The sequence below is a fragment of the Zootoca vivipara genome, chromosome 3, assembly GCF_965207765.1.
Source record: "Zootoca vivipara chromosome 3, rZooViv2.hap1.1, whole genome shotgun sequence".
In the NCBI taxonomy this organism is placed as follows: domain Eukaryota; kingdom Metazoa; phylum Chordata; class Lepidosauria; order Squamata; family Lacertidae; genus Zootoca; species Zootoca vivipara.
The window spans coordinates 19,827,769-19,840,232 of NC_142586.1; the positions used below are offsets into that span (position 1 = coordinate 19,827,769).

The 12,464-nt window shown below is 43.2% G+C and overlaps 1 protein-coding gene across 1 annotated transcript; it reads right to left on the reverse strand.

The window, feature by feature from the left end:
* Positions 1-2,431: 2,431 nt before the first annotated feature.
* On the reverse strand, positions 2,432-10,610 carry TMEM14A (transmembrane protein 14A). Its single transcript, XM_035109956.3, has 5 exons — positions 10,578-10,610; positions 8,059-8,144; positions 6,916-7,017; positions 5,161-5,248; positions 2,432-3,275 (listed from the first exon to the last, which is right to left on the reverse strand). Exons 2-5 carry the CDS (start codon positions 8,132-8,134, stop codon positions 3,236-3,238), a joined length of 306 nt encoding a protein of 101 aa, XP_034965847.1. The 5' UTR covers positions 8,135-8,144; positions 10,578-10,610; the 3' UTR covers positions 2,432-3,235.
* Positions 10,611-12,464: the final 1,854 nt, after the last annotated feature.

The window sequence follows — 12,464 nt, forward strand, 5'->3', positions numbered from 1 at the left end:
AATTACCTCAGCCAGAGTTGGCAACCTTATACATCACCTACAATAATACTGTCGGCTTGGAATGTTTGAGTAGGTTGCACACTTTATAAATACAAGAAATAAAAGTATTGATGTGTGATTTCTGTGGCCCTCCAGAAGTTGTCAGACTCCAACTCCCCTCATCTCTGTTCATTGGCCATGGTGGATGGGGGTTGATAGTATTTGGAGTCTGACAACATGTGGAAGGCCACAGGCTTCCCACCCCTGATTTAGAGCCATAAATCTTCCTATTGGGAGTTTCGCACATGGCTTAAAAGGACCACGTGAGCTAACTCCACCTGCAGCACTGACATGTTCCGTGGGCATGCTTCCCGCCTCGTATACATCCAGTATACATGGAATACGCCTGCTTACGTTATTAAATGTGTGGCCTTCAACAGCTGCAAAATTCAGCAAGTGAAGCTTCCCCTCTCTATGAAGCTAATGGAAAACTCTCAACTGCTGCTGTTCTGTCTGTTATGCAAGGTGAAAAAAAGGACTAGGTGCTCTGCCAGACATTAGTTAGTTCGTTGTCTTTTTATTATTATTAATGTTGCAAAACTCACTGCATGAATCAATTATCAACTTTTCTGGCCTTGGAGATACAATGCGTACAACTCAGCAGTTTAATAGCTGGTTTAAAATTAACCTGTTGGACAAATGCAGGAAGGACTGTCTTACTGCTGGAGATTAATCTGAGGGCACTTACACACACACACACACACACACACACACACACACACACACACACGAGAGAGAGAGAGAGAGAGAGAGAGAGAGAGAGAGAGAGAGAGGGAGGGAGGGAGGGAGGGAGAGGGAGAGGGAGGAGAGACAGGCAATGCTCATGTCTGGTGACCACTATAAAATAGCTCTGTGTGCCACTGTGCCACTGTAAATTGTCACACAGACATAGTGAACATGGGGGGGTAAATAGAATTTCCATGACTGAGCCTCCTCAGGCAGCCTTCCTATACTTATCAGGAGCAAGTCCCATTGAACACAATGGGCTTCTGACCAAGTAGAGTGAAGAAATTAATGTGCTCCGCTATTTTGTGTTTGGATGCTACAAAATGGTTGCACATTTGGTTTCAGAGGCCTGCTCTGCACAAGTCTGGGCAAAGGTTCGCAGAAATGTTAAAGGGACACAGGGGGACATTTTGTAGGGGGGGGGTACCAAATGATCAGCCTAGCAACATGGCACTTATGTAACCAAGTGTTTGACCAGGTGAAAGGTTCGGATGGTGGTGGAAATGAAAATAGTGTGTCTAAGTCAAGCAAGAAAACAAGGTGGTTAATTCAAGTTAAAGAAACACAAAAGGGAAAGGAATTGTACAATTCCTTCCAGATTATGGAGTACAGCTGTTTGGAGTGCAGAATTAAGCTTCACCCTGGAGCAGAAATTTAGCTGGACAGTGTTGGAGAGAATCACATGTTTCCCTTTTGCTCCGAGGTCAGCAGTTGCAGCAGAGAAAAATCAGGATTGGGCTCATGAGACGCAGGGAGAAGGGCATTAAGGCTTCATCCCATGCTGAACCAAGACGCTCCCCACATGCCGTTCATGCAGGAAGCATCTTTTGGGAGGTGGCAGTGGGTTCTCATCAGGACTCAGCTGAGGCAATGGGTTAACCTTCTCTTCCAGTGTGCCATGGACTTGATCCCTGCACATGGAATTATTTTTTTAAAAAAACGAAGTATGTGAAATGTATACATGGTACCGGTACTTAGGGCAAACTGTATGCCAGACCTGGGAATCGCAAGTGAGTAGAGTGCTTGCACTCAGCTCCCGTTTGTGGGGCTCGAATAGGCATCCAGCTGATCACTGTGACAACAGGATGATGAAATGGTTAGGACTTTGGCCTGATTCTGACCTCTTCCAAAGTTCACCTTAAAACTCCCGAGTGGTGACAATACAACATTTGAAGGACACAGAACATAAATCACACCAAGCCTAGTAGTACCGCGGGTGGCACTGTGGTCTATACCACTGAGCCTTGGGCTTGCCAATCGGAAGATCGGCGGTTCGAATCCCCGGCGGTTCGAATCTCCTGTTGCTAGGTCCCAGCTCCTGCCAACCCAGCAGTTCGAAAGCATTCCAGTGTGAGTAGATAAATAGGTATCGCTGTGGCACAAAGGTAAACAGTTCTTCTGTGCGCTCCGGTTTCCGTCAGTGTCCCATTGCACCAGAAGTGGTTTAGTCATGCTGGCCACATGACCCGGAAAGTTGTCTGTGAAAAACCCTCGTCCTGAAAGCGAGATCGAGCGTCAAACCCCATAGTCACCTTTGACTGGACTTAACCTTTTTACCTTTAACTAGTAGTAGCATCACAAAAGCTCTCTTCTGGTTATATGTACCTCATCATCCTAAGAATTCAAGAAGCTTTTTAATGTCAGCAGGAACACAAGAGAACATGCCTTCAATATATTAAACTTCTTTATTTCAGTTTTGGCAGTTTTCATCTTCTGGATTTCTGGACGGAAACTAAGCTTTCCTGTGTTTCAGCAATAAAAAATGTTTTTAGTTCTATTTGCATCAGATACCTCTATTAATCAGGGAGCTTCAGTGCAACACATAGCTGCCAAGTTATCCCTTTTTTACAGGGATTTTCCCTTATGCTGAATAGGCTTCCTCGTGAGAAAAGCGAAAACTTGGCAGCTATGGTGCAACATAAGACCTGTATCATGAACATTGTTATGTATGCATGTTTGCAATGCTCTATATCGTGTTTTGTAAATCTCCATGTCTGCAAAATTGTCATTCAGGGCTGCAGATGAATTTCAAAGCACATGACACTAAGAAGGAGTCGGAGTTTCAATGGTCTTGTGATTCCCATTATTTTGTGATGGTGTACTTCTTACTGTTAAGAGTAAGGGATCATTGCTCCAAAAAATTTTTTTAACTAGGATCGTCATTAAAGGACAAGTCAATACAAACAATCGTATACATTTCTAATCAGAAATAAATGCCATTGTGGTCAATAGCTCCCAGAGGTACAGGACCACAGCCTAAGAAAATGCAACTTAGAGAAAACACTAATGCAACTTAAAGAATGTAGCCCCAAATCCACAAAAAGTAACACTGCCTTTTGTGCAGTAGTCATTAACCACCACCACCCCCACAAAGTGCTTGATCTTCCTACATATCCATTGAAAAATACAAAAGAATTGTTGCTTGTTTGTGTGGAATTATACAAATGCTGTTTCTTGCTGCTTTGGTCTCTCATACCAGGTGAAGAACAAGCTTCAAGATCATCAGAAGGCTATGTTTAAAAGAGAGAGAGTGAAATTAGCAAGCATGCTGCCAGTTGAGACGTGAAAGATACATTTCCATATCTAGGACTATGTGTACTCTAATCTTTTTAATTATTATTATTATTAAAAAGAACACCCTACACCAAGGTAACCCAAAGACCCTGCTCAGAAAAGCTGGATTCTGTGACCTGCACAAACCATGCAAATGTGTGCATTTAGTTATTCTTCAAATCATAGAGAGAAGCAAATAAAGGCTAGCCAAAACTACCCCCTACCCCTCTCCCCAGTTTCACCAGGCACTGATGATGCACTCTCTTTTTTAATAAATAATTTTTATTAAGTTTTCTGTTTTACAATTTAGAATACTGATTTAAACAACCTTAAAAGACCAAAGACTTCCGTTCTTCTCTTTCCAGGTTCATTTTGCCTATCATAAATCCCTGCATATTTTACATAAACTAAACCATTCAGTATTCCATTATTACATCCATCAAAACTTTAATTTATCTTAATGCTGCTAATGTTTTCGAGTGTTTCCCCCCCAAATATTCAATAAACATTGTCCAATCTTCTTGAAATGTATGTTCTTCTTGTTCTCTTATAGGTCTGCAAGCTGCGCACATTCCACCAGTTTAAGTTGCCATTCCTCTTTAGTTGGGACCTCGCTCATTATTTTCCATTTGGGGGCTAACGAAACATGGGATGCAGTAGTGGCATGCATAAACAACCTTTTTTGACACCTGGGAAATTCCATCTGGATTATCCCCAACAAAAGTATTCTGGTTTTTTTTTGGGGGGGGGGAGTACTTTAAACTCTCCCCCCCAATTCATTATGGATTATTTCCCAATACTTTTTGACCACATATGACAGAACATTCCCTCAACCTACTGATGATGTACTATCAATCCTAGCTTCCTACTCTTAAAACACAAGAAAGTTGCTTGTTTGTTTTAAGGTCAGGAAACTATATCTCCAATATAAAATATACTGTATTTTCCTGAGTATAAGACTACTTTTTAACCCAGGAAAATCTTCTCAAAAGTTGGGGGTCGTCTTATACGCCCAGTCGTCTTATGCGCCAGAAAATACGGGTATATCTCCAATATAAAATCATGTACCTCAGTGTAGCTGCAAAATCACAGAACACACAGAATTTGGTCTCAGGAAACTATCAAACGCTGTGGTTTGCATCCAGCATCCCTTCCTCTGCTCCTGCTGCAGCAAGAGGCAAACTTTCTCCAATATCCTGCTGGTCCCTGAAGCCAGCTCCGAAGGGAAGAGTGCGGAAGGAAAAGTGCTTGTAGAGGAAAAGTTGGGATCAACCTAAATCGCCTCCTGTTCTTCCGGCAAGAGTTTCTGCCAAGACATCACAGAGGGACCCTTTCTGCTTGTATAAGGAACAGTCTGGATCCAACTACCATGACTTTTGTCACCTAAAAACTAGTTCTATCATCAAGAGACAGATTCACAACCAGCAGCTCTCCGACCATGCTTTAAAGTTGTGTGCAATACCGTGTTTCTCATATTATAAGACATGTCTTATATTTATTTTTTCCTCAAAAAAACACACTATGGCTTATTTTCAAGGGATGTCTTATTTTTTCCTCCTCCTCCTGCCGCGGCCGGCATTGCTGCTGCGCCTATCACTATGTCTTATTTTCGGGGTATGGCTTATATTCCTTGAATGCTTAAAAATCCTGCTATGGCTTATTTTATGGGTATGTCTTAAAATATGAGAAACAGGGTACAATCCTATGCTTGCTTACTCTGGAGTAAGTCCTCCAGTGTTCAAGGATGCTTACTCTCTCAGGTAAGTGCTGACTGGACTGCAGCTGACTAAAAAAGGGGACACTCTCTCACTCTCTCTTTATATATACAGTATATATATTTACCTTAGGCCTGCTATGATTCCAGCTGGCATTAGCTTCTTGGTCCTCTTAAACCTCACTCCCATTACAACGGTCAGGAGGAAAGCTGTGACTGCAAACATACATACAAGGATTAGCTTATTACGGTATTAATTCTATGGGTTTTTTTTAAATGGTGCCTTTCAACCATGTTTCCAGAGTGGTTTACAACAACAGAACGTAAGAACAACAGAGTGTGCTCAGTGGCCAAAGATGATGGGAGTTGTGGTCCCAAATATCTTGAGGGTACCAGACTGGTAAAGGCTGCTCTATCCTCAGGATGCACAGCGCTGCAAGGCTCAGATTAGTGTTATGCAGGGTGGATAAAAAAAATCAATGGTTTTTTTTTAAAAAAAACAATGGTTTTTTTAAAAATCAGATTTTTAAAATTTAAATTGGATTTTTTAAATTTAGATTGGATTTTTAAAATAAAATGCGTTTAGAGGAAAAATCTTTCTAAAGATAGTTTTCTATTTCAGTTACATTATAGTCCAAAGGCTATAGTCCATCAGGAAATAAGGATTTGTTTTAAGTTTTTCAGGTGTGCTAAAATTCAGTCTAAGTTTTTTAAAAAATTGTTTAACCACATCAGTTAACAAACATGGATACATATGCTATAATGTTATTAGTTTAGTAAAATAAATTGTTTACATTGTTATTAAGGAGATGATTGTTTTCCCCCCTTCCAATAAAGGACAGCAGAGAAGTTGTCCAAATATAAACAGTTGACCAAGAAGATTTATGGGGAGGCTGGACTGATTAACTCACACAGGAGAAAGAACATATGTGAAATCTTGTTTGATATTTATCTCAGCAGCTGGGGAAAAATCGGATGACAGAGGAAAACATCTATGTGATTGTAAGGGAAAGATCGGGACTATTATAGACTTTGAGTGATGATTTGGACTTTAGAAAAAAGACGGCAGTGAGCAGTTGCGAGGAATCCCCAATTTCTTGAAGCATGGGAACCCCGAAAATTTTAGATGATTTGGCATAACATTCGGTTTGATTGATATGTATTTGTATAATTTGAAATAATGGATGTGATATAAATGTTTTTAATTGGAAAATTAATAAAAATATATTATAAAAAAACAAATATAAACAGTTAACTTATTAAACCTCACAATAATTTCATAATTATTTGTCTATGTATAACCAAATCAGAAATTTTCTGATATAACTGTAAAAACCACTCTGAAAATTTCTTATTCCAAAAATGAAACCTTCATCTGGTAGTAAATGTTATGATTATACCAGCAAGAACGAGTCTTTTCGTAAAAAAAATGATTTAAATCAAGTCTTACTGACTAGTGATTTAAATAATGATTTAAATCATGATTGACAGTAAATAGATTTGATTTAAATCAAATCCACCCTGGTGCTATGTAAATAGATCATAGCTCTGCACATGGAAGAGCTGCCCTATCGATCAGTGCTGCCAAATGTGAAACATTTCCTAACATTAAAGAGAACAGGGGAATCTGCTTTCACCTCAGCCTGTTGCATTTCCTCACTGGAAGTCCAAATCCCTCCTGGAGCCAAATGAAGCAGTTAAAACTGGAGGTGACTGCCTATTTCCAGTCAATACCTGCAGCGGTTACGAAGGTACTTCCCATTTTACGGCTATCTGTTTTCAGTTTATGATCATTTGTTTTAGGATGATTACATTCAAAACAGGATTTCAATTTCCTGTTAAAACTTGCCGTGCACTTCCTTTCCAGAAAGTGGGGTACTTACACAACGATATCTTTATATCTCTAGGGTCGTGAGTTACCCAGTACGCGCCATAAGCAGCCATCAAGCCAAAGAACAGGCCAGCCACCAAGGAGATTGTACTGCCTGTAACAACGATATCAGATAGATCAAGCTTAGAGGGGGGGAAAGGAAATATGCAGAAAACTAAAAAGAAACAGAAATGCTACGTCTTTTTAAAAATATGACGGTCACTTTTTGGTAAACTTAAAATACATTGATTTAAAATGTATATTGCATTTTAAGATTTCCCTCCACTCCTTTCTACAACTGTTCCAAGATTTAAGATCAACCGATCAATCAAATAATATGACCAGATCAGACCAGACCAAGATTTAAGATTTTATTCTGATCTGGTTGAAATCTGACAGGCTTTCTGGATTTCAGTCTTGAAACCAGTTTTGTGCAAAAGTGCTAAGTAGGTATGTGAGAGAGAAAATAAATATACAAGATAAATTCAAACACAAGCCATTTCCACTTTTTTTTTTAACTTTAAAAGAAGGAGCACTTTTGGTAAGAGAGAACACTCATGTATTAATTTAATCTCTTTTCTACAGTGAAGTGAAAAGCAAGCAGTCTGGCTTATAAAATTCCAGAAACACACCTCTTAAATTACAACATATTCAATACATTTTGAGTTCTGCTCCCTTAAACCTATCTGTTTCAGCAGAACCTCAAAATCTGGTGGGGTGCCCGCCAGAGTTGGATTCTGTAAGTATCTTAACTAACTAGATTTTTGGCCTTACCTGAAGACTAAATCAGGATTATTATATGACTAGGCTTGTCTCACATCAATGCCTCTGGTAAAGTATAGACAGAAAACGAACTTTTGTATCATAATGGTATTGAGGGGGTAACCCCCTCTCCTCCAGCCCTACATATTTATTTATTTATTCATTTAGCAATAAATAAGAATGATAATTATAATTTATTTATACCCCGCCCATCTGGCTGGGTTTCCCCAGCCACTCTGGGTAGCTCCCAACAGAATATGAAAAACATGATAAAACATCAAACATTAAAAACTTCCCTAAGCGGGAAACTGAAGTGTTTCACATGATTCTTACTACACCACTGGAATGTGATCCAAGAAGGAGTGTGTGTGTATTCTACAATTCCAGTGCTTACCTTTGCGAATATATCCTACAGCACCTCCGGCAGCCACAACCACAGCATAACCAAAGCCAATCCAGTCCACACTCATGATGAAAAATCTATTGGGGGGGGGGGAATCAAGTTACCAGTGAGAATACAGAAAAACTCAGGGAAAGAGAGTTATGATCCAATGTTCTTGTGAACACCCAACAATTAAAGGAAAACACATTCCTGGACATGGCGGCCAGCTTGTAAGCACCCCAGCAAACTAACACGCACCCATGGTCAGTTCTGCAAACTGGAGGATTAGAAGAAATCTTATCATATCTCTCATTCATGCTGTCTTAAGAAACCAGTCTCCATATTACAAATACCAGAGATGAAGTGAGTTTTTGTACTCTACAGCTCTACAGCTAGACTGGTGACTGGGGGCGGCCGCCGAGACCATATAACACCAGTCCTGAAAGACCTGCATTGGCTCCTAGTACGTTTCTGAGCACAATTCAAAGTGTTGATGCCGACCTTTAAAACCCTAAATGGCCTCAGCCCAGTATACCTGAAGGAGTGTCTCCACCCCCATCATTCGGCTGAGGTCCAGCTCCGAGGGCCTTCTGGTGGTTCCCTCCCTCCGAGAAGTGAGGTTACAGGGAACCAGGCAGAGGGCCTTCTCGGTAGTGGCACCTGCCCTGTGGAACGCCCTCCCATCAGATGTCAAGGAAATAAACAATTATGTGACTTTTAGAAGACATCTGAAGGCAGCCCTGTTTAGGGAAGTTTTTTAATGTTTGATGTTTTATCATGTTTTTAATAATCTGTTGAGAGCTGCCCAGAGTGGCTGGGGAAACCCAGCCAGATGGGCGCTGTGGCGCTGTGTGTGTGTGTGTGTGTGTGTATTACAGTATGGTGCAGTCTGCCCTGTCCTGCCACTGTACTCAAAACTGCTCACCACATGATAACATCAGCCTCCGTGGGGCAGGTGTTAAGGGGCAAATTAGCTCATAGTGGAGACAGATTGGGGGGGCAGGACTGGTTTGCCTGCACTGGGGGGGGGCGCTGAGTTGAGAGGGGACAACACTGCAACAATGGTAAATGGAAGGCGGGGGCCAGGAGAGAGCACCAAATTTTGGCAAAGCACAAGGCACCGCTGAAATATAAAAGCCCAAATTCCGCCACTGCTCTTAGCTAATTCTACAGTACCTTGGCCCTTTATCCCAAAGTGCTCTCCAGACCATAATAAACCTAAACCACTTGCCCTACAAATCATGGAGAAATTGCAGTTTTTCCAGGTTGTGCATTGGCCATCCAACATTCTTCTAAAGTCTAACCTGGAGGTCAACCTCCTACCTAGCAATTTAACTTCTGAAACTTTTTTTTCTCTGCTTCTCAGGGCCAAATTGTTTTTGTTATTTACTTTTTTCAGTTTGCCCTTGGAAGCCAGCTTCCCTCCCAAATTGACCAGAACGGGGAGCCCTGTTGCAGAATCCGATTGTAAGACTACAACTCCCATCAGCCCTAGAGCTAGCGGAACCAGTAGCCAGGGACGATGAGAGTTGTAGTCATAGAATCATGGAATTGTAGAGCTGGAGGGGACCTACCAGAGTCATCTGATCCAAACCCCTGGGATGAAGGAACCTCAACTGAAGCATCCATGACTGATGGCCATCCAGCATGGGCGTAGCCAGGATTTATAACGTTGGAATGTGTGTGGCAGAACCGAGCTATCTGCGATGCGATTTGTCAGTTAGTTAATATTGATTTTTTTATTTATTAGGGGGGGCAGCTTCCCTCCCCCCCCGCTACACCCATGCAGTCCCACCTCCTCTGGATGGAGAACCCACCACGTTTGGAGGGAGCCTGTTCCATCTGCGGACGCAATGCTGAGAAAGGCTGCTCTGGACTCAGAATGGCTTTGCGCAGCAGCAGCAGGAAGACGAGCCACACCTGATGTGACACCTCTTGCAAAACGCGACCTCCGCCGATCTTCTGAGCGCGTGCAAAAGTTTCACTTTCGGCACGGCTTGGAAAACACGGACGGCGCGCCTGCCATGTTTTACCACCAGCTCAGAGGCGTGCGCGCCGGGCCTCTCCCCTCCCCCCAGGTTTTCACCCACAAATTCTGCAACTTTCCCTTTTTGCTCTTTTTGCATATCCCCGGTGGGGGCAAAGCATCTCCCTTGGCGCTGCAAGAGTTCACGTGCAAACGACACCCGGAGCAGCAACAAGGCAGTGGGAGGCACCCCGGGAGCCCTTGCCTGAGCAGGAGGAAGTGACGGCTCTGCGAGGCCCTCGGCCTTGGCCGGGCTTGTCAATCGCGGCCCGGCGGGCTGCCATAGGCCAGGCGAGGCTATTGCACGGGAGAATGGGAAGGAGGGAGCTCCAGCCCTGGCTGGCGCGCCCTCCTGTCAGTCCGGTGCACGGTGCGGGGCATGCAAAGGCGGCGGCGGGTGCTGCTGCTGCCACCTGGCCCTCTCCCTCCCAGGCCCCCATCTCCCTGGGGGGCACCTAGCAAGCCTCTGCCCCGCGTGGCCTCCTTTCTCCCGCTGCCCACCTACCTGGCTTCGCAGTGCGGACAGCGCCTTCCCCGCGTTCGGGATCCGCCTCCCCCGCCTCCGTCTCCACCCGCATCTTTGCGCTCTCTTGCGCGCCTCCTACTGGCCCAGAGTGAGAGGAAGGCTTCGTGGGTGGGTGTGCCGTCGCGCGGGCCTGTTTGCAAGGCAGCGACGGCCCTCGGAGGTGCGGATTTGCGATGGGGTTTGGGGTAGGGTGGGCGTAATTCCGACGACCTTTCTAGTGCAGTACGTACTCTCTATTTTCTTGCCCGGCTTTTTGCTCCTTTGACCGAGGCCGGAGCGTTTCAAGACAAGGCAACAGTGCCACCGTGTGGGTGAAAATAGGAAGCGAAAGTGCCAAGGTGGTTTTAAAGAAGTCCGTGTAAAGGCAGAAGATCTGGTGAGGCTCTTAATGCATATCCTCCACCATTTCTCCGATGAAAAAACCAAGATCTGGGACATTCTGGGAGCAAATCAGAAACTTATGTAAATCTGGGATGGTGCCTGCAAAATAGGGGCAAGTTCAGTATATCAATCCCATGGCATGTCTCCATATCTGGTCAGTGGCGAGAAGGACTGTTGCCAAGCCTAGGCTAAGCCAGTGTGGTATAATGGTTAGAGTGCTGGGCTAGGACCTGGAAGACCAGGGTTCAAATCCCCACTCGGCCACGAAGCACACTGGGGGACCTCGGGCCAGGGTTGTTGTGAGGACAGCATGGGGAGAGGGAGAGCCAGGAATGCTGCCTCGATTGGAGAAAAAGTGGTGGGATATGAAAGTAAAAGATAGATAATGTTCTGCCTATGATAAAGGACCTGTAGATTCTATGCAGTCTAACACTCTGAAAATTTGTATGTGTGTGTGAGATGAGATAAGATAATATATCTTTATTGTCATTGTCCCCTTGCGGGAACAACGAAATTACTCGGTTGCTACATCCACTCCGATAAAGCATTCCGCATAATCCAAAATTACAAAAATCTAATTAAAAACAGTAAATATAATACAAAATAACAAGTAAAATAAGATGACTTCAAAGTCCAGGCTTTCCATTTAAGGCCAAAATCGCTCTAGAGAAGAAACTGTTCCTGAGACGGCTCGTTCTTGCCTGCATAGTTCTATATCTCCGTCCCGATGGCAGGAGCTGAAAGAAATGGTGACCAGGGTGCGTTGGATCTCTTGATATATCTAGAGAGAGAGAGAGTTATGGATATGCTCATGAAAACACCAAAATAGATTCCCAAAGATAAGCAAGTTTTCCCTTCCATCTCAGCCTCGCTGATTCATGTTTCCCTTCTCTGATAAATCAGCTGATGAATGCTGATGAATAAACACATGCAGCGTCAAACTGCATACCACTTAAAGCTTTATTTACCCCTGGAGTATGGACCATAAAGCATATGGTATATTTGCAGGCCTTGGATGCAAATGCTTTAAAATAACTAGAACAGTCAATTAACCTTTCTTCCAAATAAAAACACTGTTCTTTTTCTTCTCTTTGTTTCTGCTCGGCAGTCCATTTTTAAATTATATTCCCCATTTCTTTGTATTCCCACCACCACCAGTAACTCTAAAAGAATTAGAGAATAATTGTATAATAATTGTACAATAAAGTTATACAAGTTGGTGGAGGGAGAAGGTGGATGCAGAGAAGTTTTCCTCCCTCTCTCACAATAACGGAAGCTGGTATCATCAAATAAAGCTGACTTATGGGATACTCAGAACTGGCAAAGGGAAATGATTTCCCACACAATACATCATTAATCCGAGGAATACACTATCACAAGGGCCCCAAGCTTAGATGTGGCTAGACACATTCGTGGAGACTAATAGTCATGAGGGCTATATGCTGCTTCTCGGACATCTTCTTTGGCGATCACTCATAGCCGAGT

Coding starts and splice junctions, on each gene's coding strand:
- TMEM14A (XM_035109956.3), bottom strand. CDS start 8,134: ATGAGTGTGGACTGGATTGGCTTTGGTTATGCTGTGGTTGTGGCTGCC. Junction 7,018..8,058: donor TGTAGGATATATTCGCAAAG/GTAAGCACTGGA, acceptor TCGTTGTTACAG/GCAGTACAATCTCCTTGGTG. Junction 5,249..6,915: donor AGATATAAAGATATCGTTGT/GTAAGTACCCCA, acceptor GTATGTTTGCAG/TCACAGCTTTCCTCCTGACC.